This window comes from Neolamprologus brichardi, chromosome 11, assembly GCF_056152115.1.
Source record: "Neolamprologus brichardi isolate AB-2024 chromosome 11, ASM5615211v1, whole genome shotgun sequence".
In the NCBI taxonomy this organism is placed as follows: Eukaryota; Metazoa; Chordata; class Actinopteri; order Cichliformes; family Cichlidae; genus Neolamprologus; species Neolamprologus brichardi.
In genome coordinates, this window is record NC_142114.1 from 462,684 (window position 1) to 489,242 (window position 26,559).

General features: G+C 41.4%; 1 protein-coding gene across 1 annotated transcript; it reads left to right on the plus strand.

Moving 5' to 3' along the window:
- Positions 1–6,921: 6,921 nt before the first annotated feature.
- On the plus strand, positions 6,922–26,325 carry cndp1 (carnosine dipeptidase 1). Its single transcript, XM_006796006.2, has 12 exons — positions 6,922–7,059; positions 7,346–7,456; positions 9,432–9,575; positions 10,239–10,401; positions 17,412–17,500; positions 18,052–18,249; positions 18,335–18,419; positions 22,592–22,752; positions 23,115–23,279; positions 23,373–23,514; positions 25,199–25,346; positions 25,970–26,325. Exons 2-12 carry the CDS (start codon positions 7,346–7,348, stop codon positions 26,046–26,048), a joined length of 1,485 nt encoding a protein of 494 aa, XP_006796069.1. The 5' UTR covers positions 6,922–7,059; the 3' UTR covers positions 26,049–26,325.
- Positions 26,326–26,559: the final 234 nt, after the last annotated feature.

Consider the following 26,559-nt stretch of genomic DNA (forward strand, 5'->3'; position numbering starts at 1 on the left):
TTACACTGCGGAGGTCTCGGCGCAGCGGCAGGCCTTTGGTGGTGTGAGGAAGCGGCTGACCGACGCCGGTGCTAAGTGCTCTCTTCGCTTTCCTGCAAAGCTCCAAGTCGAATATAATAACACATCGAAGACTTTTATGTCGCCGGAGGAAGCTGCACGGTTTGCTGACTCCATTGGCTCTGCAAATGACTAATAATTCACAAGTGACTTACTAATTTCATGACTTGTTTACACATTTGCGCATTTTCTGCAGTAATGTTCTCTACCCAGCTATGTTGAATGTTTTGATCCAACATCTTTGTCCTCAGTTGATCAATGCGCAATATAAAGGTTTTTTTTGGTTCGCATACTGTGATTTACATACCTAGAGTACATTTCTTTCCCGCACTGAAACGGTGTACAGTGCCTATTTTGCCTATTGGGTTTTGCTTCTACAGTATTTGTGTTACGTTCTGATATTGGGAATATGCATATGTTTCTGTATGCTATCTCATTTCTGCATATTTGCAGTTTTGTTGCACCAGTTAAAAAGTTTTATATCCATCTAAATATTTGAGTTGGATCTTTCGTACTTTGTGCACAAATTTGTCTTTTATGTTTGTTAAATAGATTATATGTGGGGCGCACGGGGCTCCACGGTAGTTTTTGAGTATTAGCGTTCAGTCAGGCTGGCCCTGGTTCCCGGCTGCCTCCCTGTTGGATATTGGGGGTGTTCCGCTTTCTTTTTTCTGCGGTTTGTGGGGTGGGTGGGGGGGTGTCTACATGTTTCTAAATATGTGTCGTTTTTGTTTTTTTGATGTAAGTGCCAGCTCTTTATTTGTCAAATGTCAAAGCCTTCATTTTGTCCTTCCACATCGTCGTACATCATCCACTTACTTAAGCTTAGGATGAGCCACATCACTTTTACGACCTGGAATTGTCGGGGTATGGGCAAAGCTCTTAAACGTGGTAAAGTATTTTCGCATTTAAAATCTCTGTCATCTGATATAATTTTTTTACAGGAGACCCATATCCAACCTTCAGAGCAGAGGCGATTAAGATCGGTATGGGTGTCACAGGTGTACCAGTCCGCCTTTTCTTCCAGGGCAAGAGGGGTTGCCATTCTTGTTCGCAGAACTATTCCTTTTATATTCAAAACTCAGATATGTGATCCAGGTGGGAGGTTCATACTTGTTACAGGTACGGTCAACTCCACCCCTGTAGTCCTCTTGAACATCTATGCCCCTAATTTTGACAACCCTGACTTCTTTAGTAAAATATTCAATCTTGTCTCACAATACAATGACCATAATATCATTATCGGTGGTGATTTTAATTGTTATTTCGATCCATTGTTGGATAGATCCTCTGCGTCCCTGGCCCCAACCTTGAGAGCTGTTTCTGTACTCAATACTCTTACTAAATCTTTGGACTTGGTTGACATTTGGAGGCACCAGCATCCGTTAGAAAAGCAATACTCTTTCTTCTCCCCTGTCCATGGCAGTTTCAGTAGAATTGACTATTTTCTTATTGATTCCAGGCTTATTTCGAAAGTGGTTAGTTCCACTTATCACAGTATTTTAGTTTCGGACCACGCACCTCTCTCAACGGTAATTGACTTTAACCTATATACCCCCCAATACAATTGGAAATTTAAACCCTCTTTATATCTAAATGACTCTTTTACGGTTTACCTATCTACTAAAATCGCAGAATTTTTACAATTCAATGATAATGGTGCAGTTTCAGACTCGGTTTTGTGGGAGTCCTTTAAAGTCGTTATTAGAGGTCATATTATTGCTTATCAAGCTTCTCAGAAAAGGGACAAACTCAGGCTGCGTACTAATATTGAGGCAGAGCTGGCTGTGTTGGAGGAGAAGTATCGCGACACCGGGGCTGCTGACACACTTGGTACCATTCTCAAATTGAAATATGACTACAACCACATGTTGGGGGAGCAGGTCATGAATTGTATTCGTAGATTAAAACAGAAGCATTTTGAGCTTGGTGAAAAGGCTGACAAGGTGCTTTCCAGACAGCTAAAGGGCATTCAAGCTGATAGGGCGATACACAGAATTCTCTCTTCAACTGGCCAGTTGTTGTCTGATCACAAGCAGATAAATGACAGATTTCGCAGTTTTTATTGTCAGTTATATACGTCTAGTACCACGGCCACAGTTACTGAAATCACTAATTTTCTTAATGCTTTAGATATCCCGACTCTTCCTGAGGCTGCACGGGGCTTACTCGATGCAGACTTTACGCTGGAGGAAATTAGAAATGCAATCTGCTCCTTTCCTAACGGAAAGGCTTGTGGTCCGGACGGTTTTGGGATAGAGCTTTATAAGACACATATTGACGTTATCGCTCCTCTGCTACTTCGGATGGTAAATTGCGCAGTGTTAAACGGCTCATTCCCTCATTCTTTCTACGATGCCCATATATGTCTCCTCCTGAAAAAAGACAGAGACGAAACTAATGTTTCATCCTATCGTCCCCTAAGTCTTCTCAACTCAGACCAAAAAATAATTGCTAAAGTCCTAACCAACCGGTTAAATAAGCATATAGGCTCTTTAATTCATCCTGACCAATCGGGTTTTATCCCCAATAGATTCTCTTTTTCTAATACTAGATGTCTCTTAAATGCAATGTACTCAACGACACTGCCCAATTCTGCGGTGATTTCACTTGATGCCCAGCAGGCTTTTGATCAGGTGGAATGGAGTTATTTGTTTGCTACTCTTGAAAAATTTGGTTTTGGGTCGAATTTTTTGAATATGATTAAGTTGCTTTACGCTTGCCCTCGTTCCTCGGTCCTTACCAACCATGAGAGGTCGCTCCCGTTCCTCTTACACCGTGGGACAAGGCAGGGTTGTTGCCTCTCTCCAATGCTTTTTGCTTTAGCTCTTGAGCCGTTGGCCATTGCCATCAGAGCCAATTCCCATATCTCTGGTATAAATTGTGGCGCGTCAGAGTACACCATCGGTCTGTATGCGGATGATATCATATTGGCTCTTTCAGACTTAAAGATCTCCCTTCCTCCACTTCTTGAGCTGATTGACAGCTTTGGCCACCTATCAGGGTTCACCATAAATTGGAAGAAGTCTGTTCTTATGCCGCTGTCGTCTGGTCTGGGCCCTGATTTCCTGTCGAGTTTGCCCTTTAAGGTCTCCCAGGATTATTTTTCATACCTGGGTATTAACATCCCTAGGAACTCAAAACTCCTCTTCAGGCTTAATTATTTGGTTCTAACTGATGAGCTCAAGTGTATGATAGATAAATGGAAACATCTCCCACTTTCAATGATTGGCCGTATCAATATAATCAAAATGGTTGTGCTCCCTAAATTCACGTACCTATTCCAGAACGTTCCTATTTTTCTCAGGTCTTCCTTTTTCAAAGCGTTGGATGCCATTATCATGCCTTTTGTTTGGGCCTACAAGCCCCCTCGCATCTCGAAGTCTCACTTGCAGAAGCCCTCGGACGAGGGTGGTCTGGGCCTTCCAGTTTTCAGACATTATTACTGGGCCTGTAATGCCAGAGCCTGGGTCTTCTGGAATCTGCCTATAGTTGGTGAGGCTGTGGGATGCGGGTCCAGCCCTAAATGGCTCGAATTGGAGCTTAGCACTGCTATCGAGCACACTGGAGCATCCTTGCCAGCTATCTTATTCTCAAAATCGGTTATTAAAAGTACATGTGATGACTTTATTCTTTGCAACTCCATAAAAATATTGAATCAAATTAAGAGAATCTTGAACCTCCCGGTAGTGTCAACTTTTGCCCCGATCTGCCACAATCCTAGCTTTACGCCTAGTACGATGGATGCTGCTTTCAAACAATGGTCTGTCAAAGGATTGATTGCTATAAAGGATCTTTATATTGACAATCATTTTGCCTCTTTTGCTCAGCTTCAGACAAAGTACAATCTCCCTACAAGTCATTTTTTTCGGTATTTACAAATTAGGAATTATGTCAAGCAAGCATTCTCAAATTTGGATACCATCCCCATACAGCATGTCTTTTACAATATAATGAACGAACCTCCCACCTCAAAACACTTAATTTCTCGGTTTGTTAACCTTTTTTCTTCGGCACCCCCCTCTTGCCATATTAAAGAGGCTTGGACAAGGGACACTGGTTTGGTTATCACTGACGATTTATGGGCTGAAGTGTTAAGCCGGATAAAACTATGCTCTGTTAACGCCCGGCTTCAGTTAATTCAATTTAAGGTTGTCCATAGACTGCACTATTCCAAAACCAAATTGAACAAGATTTTTCCTAACATTTCCCCCAAATGTGATAAATGTAAACTTGTGGACGGTACTCTTGGCCATCTTTTTTGGTCCTGTTCTACGCTTACAGCCCTTTGGACTAGTATTTTTAGTTTCTATAGCACTGTTTACGATAGGCAACTGTATCCTGACTGTCTTATGGTGATCCTGGGCTGCTCCAGCGACTCCTTGGCACTTCCCTTTGCTGTTCAACAGGCCCTCATGTTTGGTATGGTGATTGCCAAACGTCTGATTCTGGGGGAGTGGAAATCTGCCTCCCCTCCCTGCTTCAAGAGGTGGCTCGAGGAGATGGTCTCCTGTTTATACCTGGAAGAAATTCGGTTCTCTACATCTGATTCCATGGAGAAGTTCAGGAAGATATGGGGGCCCTTTATAGACCACATTAAGAAGGACAGTTCACGCCCTGGGTCCTGACCACGTTGTTTTAACTGCTTTCATTCTGAGCTGTTGCCCATAACTGTTGTTGCATAATTGTTATCGGCGTCTCCTAGCGATCTTGTGAATTTGATTTTGTGGATTGGACTCACTGGATTGTGAGTTGTTTGACATGTATACCAGTTGCTTTTTTTTCCCTCTCTCTGCTGTCTTGATAAGTGCTGGCCGTGTACCCTGTTGTGGGGTTTGTTGCTGTGTTTTTTTTTTGTTTGTTTTTTTTGTTTGGTTTTTTTTTGTTTGTTCCTGTGTTTTGTTTTTGATTTTTTTTTTTTTTGTTGTTATTGTCATTATTGTCTGTGTTCCTCTGTCCCGCTGTTTGTGAATGTGTAAAAATTTTGAAACTTGCATAAATAAATACATTTAAGAAATGCAAAAAAAAAAAAAAAAAAAAAAAAAAAAAAGGAGTTTTTCCTTCCCACTGTTGCCACTGTAGCTGGATGATTGCTAGTTTGTGCTATTGCTAATTTTCTTGGTAGGCTGTCCTGAGCATCATTGTTTACTAATACTCTGTTTGTCACCATCATCAAATTTGTCAGACAAGGAGACTTCTTTCATGTCTCTTAGGAGAGAGAGTATTGACAAGAGTATTGACAATTTAGTGATCGTAGATCAAACATAAATTTCGAAGTTCAGGTATTTAGGGTAACTTACTTATTGTTTCTCACATTATTGTGGGTGAAGTTTGGCCCACTCATCTTTATGATGTTGCTTCAGTTCAGATCAGTTGAGGTTTGCTGGCATTTAATTCGGCTCTCTCCTGACACAGCATTTCAGTCAGGTTGAGGTTTGACTGAGCTACTGTAACACATTGATTCTTTTCATTTTCAGTCATTCTGTTGTAGATTTATTGATGTGCTTGGGTTGTTTTCCTGTTGTACGACAGAGTTTTAGTCTGTGAAACAGATGGTGTTACATTTGACTCTACATTACTATGGTATACAAAGGAGTTGGTTGACAGAATGGCTGTACAGACCCTGTGGGTGCAAAACAAGCCCAAATCAGCATGTTTGACCAGTTGGTAACAAGGTATTTATGTTGGTGTGCTGTCTTTGGTTTTCACCAATCTTGGCGCTGTGCATTATGGCCAGACATCTGCATTCCAAAATGGCATTGTTCCAAAAATTATGTGGTCTGTTCATATCCTTTGCAAGCCTAAGCTGTGTTAATGTGCATATTCTTTTTAAAGAGAACAGGCTTTCTCCTGGTAACCCGTTGAACAAACCATAAAATATATTTAAGAGATGTAGGTCTGGTTTTTTGCTTTTTCTCTGATCGTTTTTCTCTGTCTTAAATCTTTTTCACTTGTGAGTAATCTATCTTGAATTTAAAAGTGAATTGAATTTCTCAGTGTAGAATTAGATAGTTCACATTTTTTCGATATGACCTTTTCCACAATGATGGGAACAGTTACTTCTCTAAGATCACTGGTAATGTCTTTCCTTGTTGGTATAGTGTTTACTGAGTGCTCCACATCAGCAAACTGCCAAAACTTTCTTCTATAGAAGTGCTTGCTGATGAGCAGTTAATCAAGTGCATAGCAGCAGCTTCTACATACCCTCTTAATTCCTATGCAAGCAGTAGGAGTCTGCTTAGTTTAGGGCTACATTAAAAAAAAAACCTTCTTTTTGACATGACTGTATCAGCTCATTGTGGAAAATAAGAAAGACCATAAAAGCATTAATGCATATAGGTAAACAAAGTAAGAACTGAGAAGTTGGCAGCTGTCTTTGGCTTTCTTGACCCCCCCGCCCCCCCGTACATTTTTATTTCAGTGTGACAACTCCTGAGTCTCTTTTCCTGTCTCACACTGAGACACACAAAAAGAAACAGGATGTTGTGAGCAAGGACAATTTATCCAATGAACAGGAGGTGGTGACGGGATTAAATATGTTCAGACAATCCCAGCTTAGGTTAATAATGTCAGGTAGAAATGGCTGACATTAAGTTAACCACAGTGGGACACCAGGCTAATATGGAACAACAAAAGCTTTGCTGAGCTCTGTTTTTGTCCTCACGGCTGGGTTTGCTTGGAGATTCCAAAACACAAACAACTGGCCTTTCACATGCTCCTTTGTTCCCGCTGACCCTGCATTCCTAAGGTCCACTCTTCGCCCACAGGTACACATACTTGGAGTCAAATCAATAGATCAGAGTGTAATTCCTGCACTTTTCAGCAAAAAAAATCACTTTGTCAGCTGTCCTGGCTTTATGTCAACAAATATTTCACTGCTTGACCCTGTGGCTCGGTAGGAGTGTGATAAGAAGGGTGGGTGTATAAAAATCAAGTCAACAGCACAGGACCACAGTCTGCGAGCCTGAGGAAACTATCTTACACATTTCCAGCAGAGAAAAGGTAAGACACAAGTTAGCGGACAGTAACTTTCAGAATGCTTGTAGGTGAATTTTATATCAAACTAAATTAAAACATGCATGATTTCAGGATACAGTCCTCCCATTCAGCTTATATTCTAAACTGATGGGGAGATTAACAAAAATGTGACAAAAATTTAAAATAGGAAAGTTTTAATCTGTTGTGTTTTGGCTGTGGGAGCTTTCAGAGTACACACATCTAGTGTAATAAAGTAATAATCTTTTTGTGTGTGTGGTTTTGCTGATTTTGTTTCTGACTCTTGTAACAGATGAACCCTCAAGTCCTGCCTTCCATCCTGCTGCTCATTTCTGCTGCCCATGCTTTCCAGTACACGGAGCTAGCGCAGTATGTTGACAGCCACCAGGACGAATATGTGGAGGTACAAATATCTGCTCCTTACTCTAGCAGCACTGAACTCTGAATGCTAGAACTGTTGTAATCTATGCCGTTAGGTGTATTGGGTTTAGACAATTTACTTTAACATCTGAGCTTGTGAGTCAAACAAAATCTCAATCATCATCAATAATGACCCTAGTGCCAGCCCTAATCCTAACCCTACACAGATTCAAAATATATGAGTTTTGGTTTTATTAAATTATTCTGTCAAGCTTATTTATTGTCATTTCATATGGTATCTACAAAAATACACAGACTGAAACTAAAATGAATATTGCAGCCTATATAACTGCAATAATCAGTAAAAAAATAAAAGTACTGTATAACAATCAGCTTGCCAAGATACTCAGCAAACTCAAGTATAAAACAATCACACTCATTCCGCTAGCAGCGGTAAGCTCAGAGAGGGATTCAATTAGATCAGCTAAGTGTTTTTATGAGGAGAATGTTGTATGTGTGTGCCTGTCACAGTCCATTTGTTGGTCTTGCAGTGTGGCTTCTGTCTGTCAGTGTGTCATACAGTTTGACAACCTTAAAGACCTTGGCCAAAAAATGGCCTCCATCTCCAGTTCATGCAAATGCATAAATGTATCAATATTATCTTCAAACCAAAATGTAATTATTTTTATTAAAGAAAAACAACAACAAAAAAACACCCCCAATCGGCTGAACTGACCCTCTCTCTCTCTCTCTCTCTCTCTCTCTCTCTCTCTCTATATATATATATATATATATATATATATATATATATATATATATAAAAGCTCCCAGGCCTCTGGTAGAGGACCCGAGCTTGAAGGATAAACCGCCCGCAGGGGTGTGCTGGGTGTTTATATGCATATTTGGCAGCTACATGGATTATTTCAACTAACTTAATTTCAGTGGAGACTAGGACTTACAAACTGCATGTACACAGTCTCCAATCAAATGTAATAATTAGCATAACTAATAATAACAATCGTGAAAAGCAATCTATGTTGTTACAAAATTCTCCCATTGATCTCAATAGAGCATACTTATAGTTCCATATTTCACTCTAGACCATTATTAGACAAGAAGAAAGAATATAATTTAATACCAATAGATAGGCCATTAGAATTAGACACCAAATAAAAAATAAAAGTAAGGCTAATTTGCACCTAAGCGTGCTGTATATAATCACAAACTACAAAAGAATCTGCATGTGATATAAGTGTGACTCCTTGAAGATTGTCGGGGCTGAGGTCAAAAGTACACTGTAATGATTCTGGATCACTTTCTTTACTCAGCATCAACACGGAAAGACAGTAAGGTGAGGTGCTGACTCTGAAGTAACAACCACAACTTTTACCTGTACAATATCAGCTGTTGTTGAGAAAAATAATAATACTCTGATTACTTGAATATGAAAGCAGTTATTCCAACTAAGACATTAAAATGTATTTTTGTCAAAATTTTGACAAAATTTAAAACAAAAACATCAAATAAAGGCTCAGGAGTTAGGAAAAAATGGGGTAGAGTAATCTCCAAATATCATGAATAGTACTTTTAAAAGTTTTACTATCCATTGGTATGCACAAATACATCCGCTGAAGCACAAAGCAAGTTTGAAGAAGAAATTAGCCAACTCTCACATTCAACTTATTCCAAGACATTGCAGGAGACTTGAATAAACCATCAACAGTATTTCACACTTTTTTTTTTTTACATATTGAACACAGTGATTTTCCACAGGGAAATATGTAATATGTAATGTCTTATGAATGAGTGTTGGTGGCCAAAGTCAAAAAGTGGCAATATAGCAACTGACTATTTCTGAATGTCAGTGTTGCAAATAAAATATGCCTTTAGAATCAAGTGCACATTTTGCAAACTGGACACTAGTTGAGGGCAGGAGTATTAAATAACATAAAACTCAGTGGCAGGTGGATTAGATCAAGTCCAGTGATGATGTTTTGGATCTTGGTTGTGTGTTTCAGATGCTGAGGGACTGGGTTGCAATCGAAAGCGACTCCAGCAATGTCCAAAAGAGACCAGAGCTGCACCGTATGATGGAGACTGTGGCTCAGAAACTCCGGCTGATGGGGGGGACTGTACAGCTGGTGGATATCGGAGAACAAGAAGTCAGTGAAAGAACCACCTATCTTTGCAATATTACCCCTCCCTACTCTTTAGAAGTGCTTGTTGATATTGGAGCTTTGTATCTAATTGTCAGTCTAATTGGCTGGTAAATGTGGTGGATTTCTCACAGAGGTCAGCTCATTGGCAAACTTCAAAAAAAGCAGGAGAGGGCTCAGGACTAGCTTTGCCTTCTTATTACTGACTGGGCCACAACAAAGCCGCTTTCCACACTCATTAAACACACTGTGTGTGTGTGTGTGTGTGTGTGTGTGTGTGTGTGTGTGTGTGTGTGTGTGTGTGTGTGTGTGAGAGAGAGAGAGTGCGTGAGAGTGAGAGAGAGAGAGAGAGAGAGAGAGAGAGAGAGAGAGAGAGGCCATACTAGAGGGCCTAGCTTTTCACCATTAACCATTAATTAGGTGCCACCCAGTGTGAACTGTTACTGTACTATAATGCCTCCAGAAAAGCAGATCTTCTGGCCTCCTGGAGGAGTATCCCTTTTATAGTCTTACACAGTGCATTCTTGAAATTCCATTGATATGTGAGAGAGACATAGACCAGCTGAATACTATTGCAAGCGTTTTGAACACACTTTAAAATCAAAATGATTGATAGATTGATGGAAAAGAAATTGTGTGCTGATCTCGACTGTTCTGTTGTATGTGCAGCTTCCTGATGGCCAGACTTTAGAGTTGCCTAAAGTGGTGACGGCTCAGTTTGGTAATGACTCCAGCAAACACACGGTGTGCATCTACGGCCACGTGGATGTCCAGCCAGCAAAACTGGAGGACGGCTGGGCAACAGATCCATACAACCTGACTGAGATCAATGGTAAGAGCCTTTAAGCTAATTAAAAATACAAAGGAATGCTATCCAAACTCACAAATTTCATTTGATTCTAAAAAGGAGGAACATGTCTGGGTAAATGTCAGGGCTCTGCGTGCGGGCAGGTGGATATGTGGATCCAAATGCAGGACTCGAAAACAGAATGCAACTCAAAACCTCAGCTTTATTGCTGGCATGAAAACAAAACATGAAGTGAACACGGAATGCAGAGACCAAAAACACACAGGCTTATTTTGAGGGTACGACGCGACACTGAGTAAGGGCATACACAGTAGAACTGAACACATTCACCTGAGACACAGACCTTCACGATAAAACAGGAAACAAGAAACCACTAAACAAGGACGCAGACTGAGAGGCAGACAGAATATAACACATGGAACTCAAACAATACATGAGACAACAAATCCTTAAACACGAATAAACAGAAACATGGAACTCTAATAATCATCATCATCACTACAAGAGAATAAGAAAACAATCCATAATGCAAAAACACACCAAAACATAACCACTCAAAATACTGGGTCAAACTGGCCCAGAACCGTGACAGTAAACCTTTGGTGAAGTACAAATGCTGCACTTGTTGCCTTCCTAAGATGATGACCAGAGGGGCAACTGGTTTCCTGTTCAACAATGTGTGGTGCTGTGATAAAGAATAGAAAAAGGGAGCTGATGTCAGTTTCATTAAAGGAAGGTTTATTCTTCACAAGAGCTTCAGGTATCACCACACTAACTGCAAAGAAATGGCCTTATGCTTCAGTCCAATTTACAGTACATGGCCACAGTTTCCTGAGCTAGAGACTGTATTAATCTCTCAGCACAACTTTGACAAAGCATAAACAAAATGTTGCTTAAATCCATTGACAATATCACATCCACAATAAACACATTTGTTTTACAAAGATAAACAAAATACAATAGTGTACTTCATTTTTAACTACATTTACAAACATCATAAATGAACTCATTTTTAAACATTTTAATTCTCGTTTCAGCACTAAATTATTTATGTGAAATGTATTTCCACTGTACTGACAATGTAACTTCCATTTTTTATATATAGCTATTTTACTCTTTACAAAAAAAATGTCTTTGACATACAACAAACACATTCACTGTTGTTATACAACCTGCAAACTATATAGAGTGCAATGCTCCTTTAACAGCGTTCACTACTACTATGCAGTCACTATTGATCCATAAGTTTCCTTATAATTGTCTTTGGTATTAAACCACAAAATTTTTCTTCTAAACACAACATTAACCAGAAAAATAAAACACTGTATAAAACTCATTGAACAGAGAGCATAATACATTAATGGTTCAGGGTCCAGCAGTCTCTCAGAGGTTAGATTAGCTTCCCCCCACACACACACTATTCCACGTCAGCCAGGTCTGCTAGAATTAGCATTATTTAACCTGCAGCCTTAACCCATGATTCAGTCCCAACTCAAAACGAACCCATTTCTTTAGCGAGTTGCGCTCATTACCCACATAAACAACATCCTCTGTTTGTAAGGTCTGCAGTATACATTCATTTAAATGCATTTACTAACCTGTAATAAAGAATAGAAAAAGGGACACATGTTGAGCTGATGTCAGTTTCACAACAGGAAGGTTTATTCTTCCTCTGTGCCCCAAAACGCTACTCAATACCACTGCGCACAATGCGCCCTATAGCGGCTGGATGGAGAATAGCGTGTTTAAATGACAGGTACACAAATACAATCATAATGTGTTGGGCAAGTTACTTTGAAAAAGTAATGAATTATAGTTACTAGTTACTTCTTCAAAAAAGTAACTCAGTTACTGAGTTACAATATTCTAAAAGTAATTAATTACTTGAAAAGTAACTATTGCGTTACTTAAAAACATGTTTAACCCTCTGGGGTCCAGGGTATAATTGGCCATTTTTGACTTCTTTGGATTTTCCCTCTACATTTTACCTTTAAAAACTACTTACTTTGCCTTGTTTGGTATCATTCTTTTCAACACAACTGAAACTCACGTGTCTGAATTTACAGTTATGTTTTCATTTCGACATACTGTATTAACACAATTGATCTAAAATCAGACAAAAAACATAAAATCCGAGTAGAAAGTTGTTGTTTTTTTTACTGTAACAACCACAAACATGTTTATTGAATCAGATTTCATAACTTTAAATATAAATTGTCAATTTTAAAATCATATGAACAAGTTTTACAAACAACAAAGTTATTTGCAGCCATTTACCTTTTACCCTTTTTTAAATAACCATTTCAACAATCAGGCATTCTGCATTCAATATGATGCCACACAAATTATTTGTGCCACTCCAAAAAAATAATTTCTGTCCACTATAAAGGAGAACATCACAGCCTGATACCTGCAGGTCTGACAGCAGCAGGTGTATCACTCCTGTTTTCTACCTGGAGACAGCAGTCACCTCATTGTTCTGAAACACAACACAAAACTATCCACAACACTACACACTAACTACACAAGACAACACATTAACTACACACTGCAAACACGCTAAATGTCACAAATCTCTCACATCTCAAAACTCGCTCTCTCTCTTTTTCTGCTCTTTTTCGCTCTCTTGCCATCACTCCTAAAAAATATCACGTTGCCATATCATTTTTGATTGGCCAACATGGTGCATTTTTCCACCAACACAAACAGGGCTTTTTTGTTTTGTTTTTTTATTTTTTGGTCATAAGCAGAAAGTGCTTGCTATCGCTGTCCTTAGACGTTAAACGTGACAAAACTATTCAGAAAAAAAAACCACACGGCGTATATATTGTTTATCATGACTCTGGTTTTAGTGGCCTATCAACACAATTTAAAAACTGGTATATATCACCTTGTTGTTTTGTAATCTTGAAGTGGTCATGTGATTGGCTTACCACGACTACTTTATTCTTCCTCAGTCAAACAGCAGCACTCATGCGATTGTTTTGCCCCTGTCGCTACCCGATTCGTACCGGAAACCCGATCCGTACCACACATGCGCAAATCTTACGTCACTTCCTCTCTTTGCCAACACTGCAACAGTTAATCAATCAAAGCTTTATTCGCCACATGCAGGTTGCCCTGCAGTGAAATGGGACCCCCCCCCCCCCCCCCCCCCCCGACCTTACACACATAACACAGACATTACATGGGGATACAAGTCGGAGATCGGTAGCGTTACAGAAGAAAACACTGAATGTACACAACATCGGGAAAGTACAAGAGGAAAAAAAGAGACCTCTACTCATGCTGTGCCTCCATGGTAGGACAGCACGAGAACAGGAAACAAAAAAACTCCTCTGCACAAAAAAGCACACAAATGTCCACAGCACAACTTTGTGAAAGACATGACAAGCCACAGGATTGGGTAGGGGGTGAGGAGTAATACGAAGCAAACACAGTAGCCGCCCTGCACAGCTCCACCATTCCAGCGCAGCACACAGACGCGCCGTGTTCCCTCGCAGGAAACAAGCATCGAAGGCGTTTGGAAAGGGAGGGAGATGAGTGTGTGCTTATCAGTGTAAGTGTATGTGTGTGCGTGTCCATAGTTCAGCTGAGACAGTGTCCTTCGCCCTATCAGGCTAAGTAAACAGTCCTCCAGCCAATCCAGGTGGCCTTGCATGGGATGGGGAGAATAGTCATCACACAGTCGTTATCAGGGAGTGTTTGTCCGGCTTCAGCCTTGGGCCTGCAGCTTGCGCCATGGTGGTGTCCGCATTATGATGTCGATTTTGTTGATTTTCTTTTATGCGAGCAGCTCAGGAGAATTTTCAAAGCTGTTCTTTAACACTCGGACGCTGGTCTCTCGATCTCCCGTTGGAGAGCCGCGAGCCTCCCCATGATGGTATCAAACTTCTACCATGTCACTCAAAGTTAATGTCTTTGAGTGACACGGTTAGCGCCCAGTTAGCTCCTAGCATTTCTAAACAGCTCTGCCTGCTTTTCGACTGCACGGACATTTAAAGAATGGATAATCCATTTACAAACAAATTCAAGCTTTTCTCCTCAACAGACAGCGTCCCCCGATTGAACAACAGTGCCGTAAAATAATAAGAATGGCGCCTAATTACAGACTTAATAATACTGACTTAGTAATATGTCATGTGAAAATTCATCAGCCAGATTAAGTGTTTACTGACAATTGACAGTGATAGCGGACATCATCATCACTATTCCAACAATCCTCTCCACACAGACAAGCATAAACACACTCGACTATCACTAAATCAAATTTAACACGCATTTGTAACGACGGTAGTTCATTTTACAATATGGTTCATTCGCTCAGTGAGCAGGTGGTGGTATCCTCGTAGCCTGGGGAGTAAACTGCCATTAAACGAAACAGAAGAAGAAGAAAACATCTGCACATGTGCGGTATGGATCAGGTAGACCCGATTTGTACGGTCCGACTTTGCACATGTGCAGTAAGGATCGGGGAGTCCTGATCCGTATCTATCTTTTTATTTTTCGTTTTTGTCTACATTATATTGAAATGCTTCATTACTGCAAACAATTTAAGAGATACTTATTGTTCTTAACATCTTAAGAGATACTCTGTACTCTACTTCCAAAATGCTTCGACCGGAAGTAGACACCTTTCACACATGTGTGGTACCGATCAGGTTTCCGGTATGGATCGGGTAGTGACAGCCCCATTAGCTCCAGATGTTGTGCCAGAAAGTGATCATGATTGCCGTCCGCAGGAGCGCGCAGCTGCTTAAAGCTGTAGCGCTCAGATTACTTACAGCGATTTCCGTGCAACTGATGTAAGCTGAACACAGCTTCAACCGTCTGTTTGTTGAAAAATAGTAACGTGACCGCACCGATTTACTTGTTAGTAACCATAACGGCGTTGTAACGATAAGAATAGTAATTAGTTAGATTACTTGTTACCAGTGTTGGGTAAGTTACTTTAAATTAGTAACTTAGTTACATTACTAGTTACTTCTATCAAAAGTAACTCAGTTACTTCAAGTTACTCGTTACTTTCAAAGTAACTAGTTACTAGGGAAAGTAACTTTGGTTTTACTCAGAATTCTCTTGTGCTTCCGTCAGTAAGGACATCTCCTGGTTTCATCTTCATGTTTCCCTCTCACCAGATAACCAAACGATATCATGACCAGCAGCTTTTACAGCTGTGGCTCCAGCAAACATCAGCTGATAGTAGAAATTAATATTAAATAAATTCTAACAACAGCTGATCAAGCTTAAACGTGCTGCTGTTGTTTAACGCGACCTCCACTGGTTTCTTCTTTCTGGCGCAAAGTGGGTGATAAACAAACGAGAGAGACGGGACTTGCGACAGAAAGCTGATCAATGATCAGCTGATCATTGATCAGTTTCATGATTGAAGTAGAAACAGGAGAGGGAGGGAGAGAGAATGAGAAAAGAAGAGGCAGCTGCAGGGTAAAGAAACAGAATATCTCCAGCTTTGTGTCTTTTTCATTGTGGCTGAAGTACGGGACAAACTGTGTTCCTTTTCACCTCAATATGAAACACATAATATTTTCTCTGAATACGAGACAATTCCGTTTTTTACGGGATGGTTGGTAACTCTAATAATTAACCGTATGAACAAAATAAAGTTCAACATCAGTAACATCATAGCACCCACCTAGCTGTATAGAAACTCCGTCATGCTAGCTAGTACCCAGTACGAGAAAGTCAGTATAACAAAAATAAACTCCACCTAAACTTGGTTTATATCTGACCCAGATAGACTGCAGGTCACAACTTCTTACCTGAAGTTCAGTTCACCTGATACTCGGACCAGTGGCCACCCCCTTTCCCTCATCCACCTGCTGGCCTCCGCCACTTGCTAATGTTACAGAATCTGTGGAAGCTCCGCGACAGCTACCACACGAAGTAACAAATAACGACCCTATCTAAATCCCAGTAACGATTAACACGTTCCTGATTTTGGCATAATAACTAGTTACCGTGCTCGTTACCACAATAATAACGTAGTTGCTGTAACACGTTACTTAATAATGCGTTAGTCCCAACACTGCTCATTACTGAAAAAAGTAACGCCGTTAGTAACGCCGATATTCCCATCACTGATCATACCAAAAAACTTTTTCCCAGTCTATTTCTGATACCAGATTTTAATAGAAAGCTATTTCCAACTTTCTACACACTAAACAGCTAGAATATTCTCATGTGATGAAATGGTGCAGCCAAAAAAGCATAAGAGAAGCATGTACAAGGAAATTATGGGTGCTCCATGCCAACTGTGTAGGGATAACATACAAATAGTAAGACAGCAGGAATAAATAACAAACAGGATAAATATATGCAGTTAAGAGAAATATATACAAACTAGAGGAATATACACAAAACAAGAGAAAGACACACATTGGAGTACAAAGTTGAAGTAGTGCAAAGAACTTGGCCTGAGTATAGTCCACATATGAGTGGCTTGAGTGATGAGGGTTACTCAGACCATGACTCGGATTGGTGAGGTGAGTCGGGAGGGTAATAAATACTCATCACAACCAATCAACCCGTAGGGCACCTTTGGGACTGTTCATCTAGATGTAGCGTTTTCAGTGGGAAAAACGTTTTGTCACTCATCTTCAAGATGAGCGACAAAACGTTTTTTTAAGACTTTTTTTAGACTTCTTCAGTCTTAACTGACTGCAGCTTTCTCCAACCTTATAAACAGTACTTTTGCACAATGGCTGAAACTAGCACCACTGGTGAACAATGAGCAGTTGAGTTTCTTGGGGAAACCTTGAGCTGAGACTGAAGAAGTCACTTGGATGGCTTACGAAACTCTTCTCCCACTGAAAATGCAATGTCCAGATGAACAGAATCAACTTTTGGGGTTTTATGTAAAGAGTCAAAATGATTTGGAAGGTGATGCTTTTTTCATATGAGGCTTCATGGATGCATGTAGATACATTTAAAAAAATAGGATGAAAAATAGAATGCAAAAGTTTTATCTACATCACTAATAAATACAGTGATATTGAATTTTTTTATACTTTTAGGCAATCTGTATGGACGAGGAGCATCAGACAACAAGGCCCCAGTTTTAGCCTGGATCCATGCTGTGGAGGCTTACCAGGCTCTCAGTATGGTAAGAGACTGAGCTCACCATATTGTTAGATAGGCTTTCATGTCCCAGCTGAATGGAAACATTTAAAATGCAAAGAGTGGGAACAGAGAGAGATGCCTTCGGCAGGCTAGATTCAAGAGATAACTTCTATTGCTGTAGCAGACTTTTTTAAGCTGAGTGAAGTACTCAGCAGATATATGGGGAACAAAGTGCGTACCCTCAGGCTAGTGAGACAGCAGAGCCAAGTCTAAGGCAGACTAACTTTCCGTGTCAGTGCTAGTTGTGTGGAGTCACTAGAGCAGTCTGTTCCTGCCATCCATGCTGCTTTGTTGTCATGTTAAAAAATATGGCGCTATATGCACACATCAGAAGGCCTCAGCCACATGCTGAGTGCACTGTGGAAGGAGAAATGCGTTGGTGTGGACGCTGAGAAGACTGATTCAAACAAAGCTAATCACTCACAATGTCAAAAAGACAATTTAGGTTTTCATGGAAACAATAATTTTCTGCCCAGAAAGCCTGTTTGTTTGCTTCCTACCAAACATCATGGAGCTGTTCCCCCCATTCACCAGGATCTGCCAGTGAATGTGAAGTTTGTCATAGAGGGCATGGAGGAGACGGGCTCTAACGGCCTGGATGCCATGATCATGGCCCAGCGAGACACCTTCTTCTCAGAAGTGGATTACATCATCATATCAGACTGTGGCTGGCTCAGCAGACGCCCCGCCCTCACCTATGGCACCAGAGGCAACTGCTACTTCTTTGCTGAGGTGGTGTATTAAGAAGCATCCATCCATCTATCCTTTATTCAAAGAGTCACACTCCAGCCTTTGATTTGTGCTGCCATGTTTGCAGGTTGAAGGACCGAAGCAGGACTTGCATTCTGGTGTTTATGGAGGGACTGTGATTGAACCAATGACCGACCTCATTGGAATTCTCGGTGAGTCTCATATTTGAATGCGCGTAAGCGAGCAGCCTTTGTTCATGAACCGCATAATTCAGTCAAATGTATGAAGAGCTTCTCTGAATGTCCAACACATCAGACCTTGAAGCAGATGGGTTACAGCAGCAGAACTGGGTGCCACTCTTCAACCAAAGAAAATTGGAAAAACGTTGCCAGTTCTGATGAATCTTAATTTCTTCTGTGACATTGATGGAAGTGTCAGAATTTGGCATTAACGACATTAAATGATTCTTAATCCTGCCTGTTATCAACAATACAGTATTTCAGTAGATACTGCCCTTAGTACCAGTGGAGCATAGTTTAAATGCCGATCTTCTGTTCCCTTCTTCTGCTTCCGGCTGCATAATGCACCATGTCATAAGCTCACATCATCTCACACTGGTGTCATGAACATTATAATAACTGAATTTTACTCAAATGGCCTCCAAATTCACTAAATCACAATCCAATAGAGCACCTTTTTGGGATGTGGAAGATTCACAACACTGTGAAATGCCATCATGTCAATACAGCCCAAAATCTCAGGAAATTCATGAAGAATTAAAGCAAATCTGGAGGCAAAAGTGGGTCCAACTAGCAAGAATCACCTAATGAAGTGGCCAGCAACCTTATCGTGGTGGAGGGGTTTGTGTGTCCCAGGGATCCCAGGGGCTATGTTGTCTGGGGGCTTTTGCCCCCTGCTAGGGTCTCCCATGGCAAATTGGTCCTGGGTGAGGGACCAGACAAAGAGCGATTCAGAAGACCCCTATGAAAAAAACACAGAGGGAACAGTTTACCCTGCCCGGGATAGGGTTACCGGGGCCCCGCCCTGGAGCCAGGCCCGGGGAGGGTGCCCGAGGGCGAGCGTCTGGTGGCCGGGCCTTAGTCCATGGGGCCCGGCCGGGCACAGCCCGAAGAGGAGACATGGGCCCATCCTCCCGCAGGCCCACCACCCGCAGGAGGCGCCATAGTGGTCGGGTGCATTGTGTGCCGGGTGGCGGCCAGGAGCGGAGGCCCTGGCGGACTGACCCCCGGCTGCCAAGACTGGCAATAGGGACATGGAATGTCACCTCTCTGGTGGGGAAGGAGCCTGAGTTAGTGCGTGAGGTTGAGAGGTACCGGCTAGATATAGTCGGGCTCACCTCTACGCACGGCTTGGGCTCTGGAACCAGTCTCCTGGAGAGGGGCTGGACTCTGTCTCAGTCTGGAGTTGCCCCTGGTGAGAGGCGGCGGGCTGGGGTGGGTATTCTAATATCCCCTCGGCTTGCTGCCGGTACGTTGGGGTTTTTCCCGGTGGACGAGAGGGTTTGTTCCCTGCGCCTTAGGGTCGGGGAACGGGTCCTGACTGTCATCTGCGCTTATGCGCCGAGTGGCAGTTCGGAGTACCCAGCCTTCTTAGAGTCCCTGGGGGGGGGGGTGCTGGAAGGTGCTCCACCTGGAGACTCTGTTGTCCTACTGGGAGACTTCAATGCTCACGTGGGTAACGACAGCGAGACCTGGAGGGGCGTGATTGGGAGGAACGGCCTCCCTGATCTGAACCCGAGCGGTGCTTTGTTATTGGACTTCTGTGCTAATCACAGTTTGGCCATAACGAACACCTTGTTCGAACATAAGAGTGTCCATAAGTGCACGTGGCACCAGGACGCTCTAGGCCGTAGGTCGATGATCGATTTTGTAATCGTATCACCAGACCTGCGACCATATGTTCTGGACACTCGGGTAAAGAGAGGGGCTGAGCTGTCAACTGATCACCACCTGGTGGTGAGTTGGATCAGGTGGCGGGGGAGGACGCTGGACAGACCTGGTGCACCTAAACGCGTAGTGAGGGTGTGCTGGGAACGACTAGCAGAGGCCCCAGTCCGCGAGATCTTCAACGCACACCTCCAGCAGAGCTTCAACAGCATTCCGAGGGAGGCGGGGGACATCGAGTCCGAATGGACCATGTTCAGCGCCTCCATTGCCGAAGCTGCTGCATTGAGCTGCGGCCGCAAGGTGGTTGGTGCCTGCCGTGGTGGTAATCCCCGAACCAAATGGTGGACACCAGAGGTGAAGGGAGCCACCAGGCTGAAGAAGGAGTCCTATTGGGCTTGGTTAGCCTGTGGGACTCCGGAGGCAGCCGACAGGTATCGACAGGCCAAGCGGAATGTGGCTCGGGCAGTGTTCCAGGCATGTCCCACCGGGAGGAGGCCCCGGGGCAGACCCAGGACACGCTGGAGAGATTATATCTCTCGGCTGGCCTGGGAACGCCTTGGTGTTCCCCCGGATGAGCTGGAGGAGGTGGCTGGGGAGAGGGAGGTCTGGGCCTCTTTGCTTAGGCTGCTGCCCCCGCGACCCGGCCCTGGATAAAGTGGATGAAGATGGATGGATGGATGGATGGAAATGGCCAGTAAGGGTATATACTTACTGGCTACTGGCTACTGGATAAAATCTACTTACTTTTTCTGTGTTCCAGCGAGAGTTGCTTCTCATCCTTTTAAAACTGTTGTTTTAAAAGTACTCTTGGTTCATCAGCAGAGTACCAGTTATCTCTTCATTCCCCCCCCCCCCCCCCCCCCCACCCCCGCCCAAGCTAACATCCAGTCAAGCACCGTTTTATTACATTAGACTTAAATAATCAAGGAACTGATCTAACAGCCAATTGTTCATTGAGTGGACTAGTTTCAGTTATCATGCAAATGTACTGTTATATGGCGGGGAAACCTGCAGTCAGCTGCAGAAGTCAGTTGGATGAGTGACAAAAACTTTCCCTCACTGAAAATTAACAGAATCAACCATTTTTTTTAGGATTTACCTACCTAAATGATTGAGCATGCATCAATACATAGACTTAAAGAAATTGTAGAAGCTAAATTGTTATCAGAAAATATACCCAGTACTCTCAACGTTGCATTTCCAGTACCCTGGAAGCAATAACTACAAATGGTAACTGGAGGAGCTCTCTGCAACAAAAAATCTTTTTCCTACCTTCAGGTAACACAGAGATTGCTAATCAAGCGTTCTGTCTGTTGCTGACAAGTTGCTGTTTCATTGATTTTGTTCAGCAGGGTTTATATGAACCCAGTGGTGATAAGGTTAACCCTTGGTCCTTTCAAACATTTTGAACTCACTGTGATAAGGAATCCCACTATTCCAGCCAGAAATGTGAAATGAGACCACATTTCCAGAAAGATTGTCTTCTTAGGGTGCCATTTTAGCTCAGTGCGTTGAGCAGGCGCCCACATGCTACATGGCTGAGAGCGGCCAGCCCGGGTTTGAGTCCGAAGTGCGGCCCTTTGCCACATGTCTCCCCCTTCTCTCTCTACCCCCGCTTTCCTGTTGTTTCTTCACTGATCTATCTATGAAGCCGAAAAAGGCCAAAACAAAAGAATGTGTTCTTGGAAGACTGTGCTATATCAGCATTAGGCAAAAACAGTTCTGACAGTACCAGATCTCCTGGAGACAGAAGATTGAGTTAGTGTGTGTTCATGGTAGGGATGCAACGAAGAAGATGGGGATTTTAATAGTAAGAAAATGCTCTTATTTCATTTCAGTTATCATGCACTCATTAATTTTGTTCATTAGATCGTATTTAGCACATTCACAAGCAAATTCATGTTTTGTCAAACTGACAAAAGTCAGGTGACAATAAGCAGTGCTGGTGTCCAGTCACATCTAACAATATATTTATCATCTTTGTCCTGTGTCTTTTCAACAATGCAAGACTTCCTTGTTGACAACTCCAGCTGACATTAAATTTAATAAAAACATTCAGTAAGCTACATTCTCTTGGATCAGGCATAAGAGGCATGCGTAATAATCAGTGGGACTCCAGCATCAGGAGGATCGGGTCTCATCAGTACGTATTTAACCCTGTGAGGCCTAAGTCAGTGTCAAAGATGAGAAGTAAACCAAATATAAATAAAATCTAAGATTTGGTTGAAAAATGTTAAAAGTGTTCGCTGATTTGGGAGTGGGAGAATTTTGTTACATTTTCAAATGTCATATACAGTAATCAGTAATCATAATAGAGATTCTTTTTTAGTCCTTACAGCGTTGAAAGAATCTTCCCTACTGAAGTCCTTGAGCAAAGCATCAAATAAGTATTTGCAATAAACCAGTCCAGTCTTATCTTTGTAAAATCTAAGTTTAGTTCCATTAACAATAGCATCATCCTATTATTACTTCATTAGACACACTGATCAGCCCCAGTGGAAAGATCCTGATTCCTGGGATCAGAGAGGCTGTAGCTCCCCTCTCTGATGAAGAATGGAAAATGTACCAGGATATCCAGTTTGACATGGACAACTACAAGAATAAGATTGGTGTCAACCAACTCATGTACAGCAATAAGGTAATGTGAGGCATCCTTGGTATCAGAAGACCATTAAGAGCAGGTGAGTACAATCCAGAATTTAGATTGTCATTACCCTTGCTTCCAATGCTACTGTGAAGAACCTTTTTAACTACTGTTTAAACAAGTCTCTCATATGGCTTTATTTCTTACGTAAAACATTACCAGAACTAGGATGATCCTGAAAAAATAGTTCATCTATTTGCTTCTCTCCATGAAAGTGCTTGGTCATAGGAGATCAACGCTTACAATCTTGTGAGATCTTTACAGGATAAAACTCCTTAAAATGAGTGTTGTTTTCATTGACCATATATAAGTAAAATATTTAGTGGAAAATAAAGAATTATATCCCTCTCCCAAAGGTGGACTTGTTGGCTCACATGTGGCGCTACCCCACAGTCTCCATCCACGGTATTGAGGGGGCCTTTTCAGACCCTGGGACTAAGACTGTCATCCCTGCTAAGGTTACTGCTAAGTTTTCAATTAGGCAAGTTCCTGACATGGACCCTGCTATGGTCAAGAAACAGGTAAAATACATGAAAAGTATGTATGTGCTCTGTTCTGTTGCATTTACTTTTTGTAAACTGCTTCTGCTGTTTTCTTGTTGTGCTCTTCTTCAGGTAACAGACTACCTTCACTCTGTGTTTGCCAAAAGAAAGAGTCCCAACAAGCTCAAAGTCACAATGGTGATAGGAGCCAAACCTTGGCTGGCTGACACTCACCATCCACTCTACGAGGCTGGAAAGGTTGCTGTTAAGAGAGGTATTGACCGTTCACCTTACTTTAATCACCGGTGATGTTGCTATCAGAATGTCGGGTCTCGGGTTTGATAAACTGCAGATAAAATTTCACCAAAACTGGCTCTTACAAGCCAGTTTTGCACACACATGCCACACATATCTATAATGTCACACATATCTGTAGTAAAAAGTCATCTTTCAGAAAAACTACTGTAACTTCCAATCAAAAGTCAGTCAAACTCTTGACTGGAAGACAGTCTTGATTGGAAGTCAAACTCTTGAAATTACTGACAGTTTTTACCCAAATAATCTTCATTTTCATATGTTAACATTACTAGGCAATTTTTTTCATTTTTCGGTCATTTGAATAGACTTTAATGAAACGATAAAGCATTGGGACATTGTGTTGATACTGATTTTCCCTGTCCCACAGCAGTTATAAATGACTTTTGTTGGCATAAGGCCACTCTGTTTTGACAGGAGTACATCCTAAACCTAGTGAAACTAGTAGTAATAATAACAACGGTTTCTTAGTTATGATTATGATCACATTGGTGTTTTGGATGGCAGTCTTCAGTTTCCCTTATATAACAGTCTCCTCAAGGCAAAGGCTCTAGAGTATTAACGAAAACTGATGACATCAAAGGAACAGTGGGAATGAAGAACTCTTTTTAATAGGATGAAACTTCCAGAACCAGTTTCAGGGAGGAGCAGTCATCTGCTTTTTCATCATATTTGAAAATGATTCTTGGTGGTTATAGTTATTGTTTAAACTAGTGCTGTCAGCGAAAATCTCGTTAAAATGATGTTAACGCCATAACTGCATTAACACGGCAAATCTCCGTTAGTGAGTTAACGTAGATCGCCCCGTGCAAAGGCTGCACAGCGTCAACGTGTTAGCGCAGTTAGCTTGTTAATCCGTTAGCGCTGTGCAGCCCCTCGCACGGGGCGAGCCGCGTTAACTCGCTAACGGACATATGCCGCATTAATGCAGTTATGACATTAACGACATTTTAACGAGACTAACACTGACAGCACTAGTATATACACAAAGTATTGTAGCGTCTGTTGTATGACAGAGAACTAGGCGACAGGAGTTAGAAACTGACATGATATAGGTGTATGTACTAAAAAATCTTCGATGAGATCAAATCCCAGTGACCTTGATCTCAAGGGCAACGTCAGAGGTCATGTTTTCTAAAATCTTGCGAATGCAACAACGTAGGACCTAGGTGACTTAGGATTTAGAAATTGATACCATGGGTGTATCTACTAGGAGGCTGAGGGGTAGCACTATAAGGCCACCAGTATTTTACACCAGTAAAATACAAAACCTGGAGCTCTTAGTTTAGTAGAAACACAAGAAATGCATTTTCAGTGGTTTTGACACAGCCTTAAGATATTGGCTAAGTTTTAACTTTTGTATCCTTTTATTATTATTATAGCTTCATTCCTTTGTAGTGTGCTTTGTTGCATGTATATCCTGCAGGAGTTTTGAAAGGTTACCAAAGAAACAGTGTATGTTTTCACCTGTCCTTAATTGTTTAGTATTATAGAAATATAAAAAAAATGTGAGACAATGTAAAGAAAACAAGTTAGTCTTTCAATTTTCACAATTAGTCATTCAAACATGCCAGAATAGTTCCCACTTTGTGTTCATGTCCACTTTACTAGCAGAAAATATTCTGTCTTTGCTCTACCTTTAGTTTTCAACACGGATGCTGATCTAATCCGTGAGGGTGGAACCATCCCAATTGCCAGGACCTTCCAAGATGTGACGGAAAAAAGTATCATCATGATGCCCATCGGAGGCTTTGATGATGGTCTGCACTCTCAGAATGAGAAAATGAGCAGGTTAGACTGTACTGTCTGTACACTCCTGCAGTTTTATTCATTTCACAGGAATATTTAAAGAAATTAGCTTGTACTGAGTCTTTCTGAGTGTTTAACACAATATTTAAGAGAAAAGCTTGAGGGAGAAAGCTTTGCAGTCTGTTAGAACCATCCACAACTGAAAAATAATTTAACTACCATAGAGACACCATACAGGACCTGGACACAGGAAATTATTGTAACACTGAAACATTAAGCAGACCCAAGTAGACAAATTTTAGGGGCAGATTTGTTGGAATCCAGCATAAGACAACAAGGGTAAATGGGCAGATTCTGGAGAAATCAGAAAAGATGGTTAAAAGCAGACTTCTCCGATTATAAGGTGGATGCTGTGAGACTTAAGCAGCAGATATAAAGACATACTGGTCTGTTTCCAGAGGGCTTTGTAAGTCTTACAAGCTGCTGGCAGCAGAAAAGTGGAACAATGCTTTGGGGACCTCTAAGAAGGTGTAATGTAGCCATCTATTGCTGCAAATAATAGTGTATGTGAATTTATTGTATTTATGTTAAGGAAACTTGGAAATTTGCAACCCAACAAACAGGACCTTTAACTCTGCCAACCATATTTTTTCTCTCTCTCCTAGGTACAATTATATTGAAGGAACCAAGTTATTCATCGCATACCTGAATGAAGTGTCCCAGATTAAGAGGACTAGTGTGTGATGTTTTATGGTATGATCACATGACCTCATCAAAAACATTCCAGCTATAGAAAAGTGTGTTTTGATATTTTTACTGTGCCTTTATCTTTATTTCATAAGGTTTTGAAACTTGTGGCACATTTATTGATCTGCACCTCAAGTCTGTCTATCTATTTTTGCATTATCTCATGGTTATTTGGCTGTTTCCATCTCTTTTGCCAGTGTTTATGTTCACATAAACTTAGGCAGCACTGTGTGTATGTATGTGTGTCATGTAGTAAAAGCTGGACAATACAATATTACGAATACGTCTTATTATTTTATAATACAAAATGTTATTTTATGAATGTTAATAATACGAGAGACATATACAAATACAGTTTCTTTAGTCATTAGTCATTTATTCACTCCTGAAAAATTCACTCTTATAGTATGTCATTCCTTAATCAAATGATTAGTTCATTACCAGGCCTCTGGAGAACTCCAAAACATGTTGAGGAGGTAATTACGCCATTTACAGTTTTTCTCAGTCG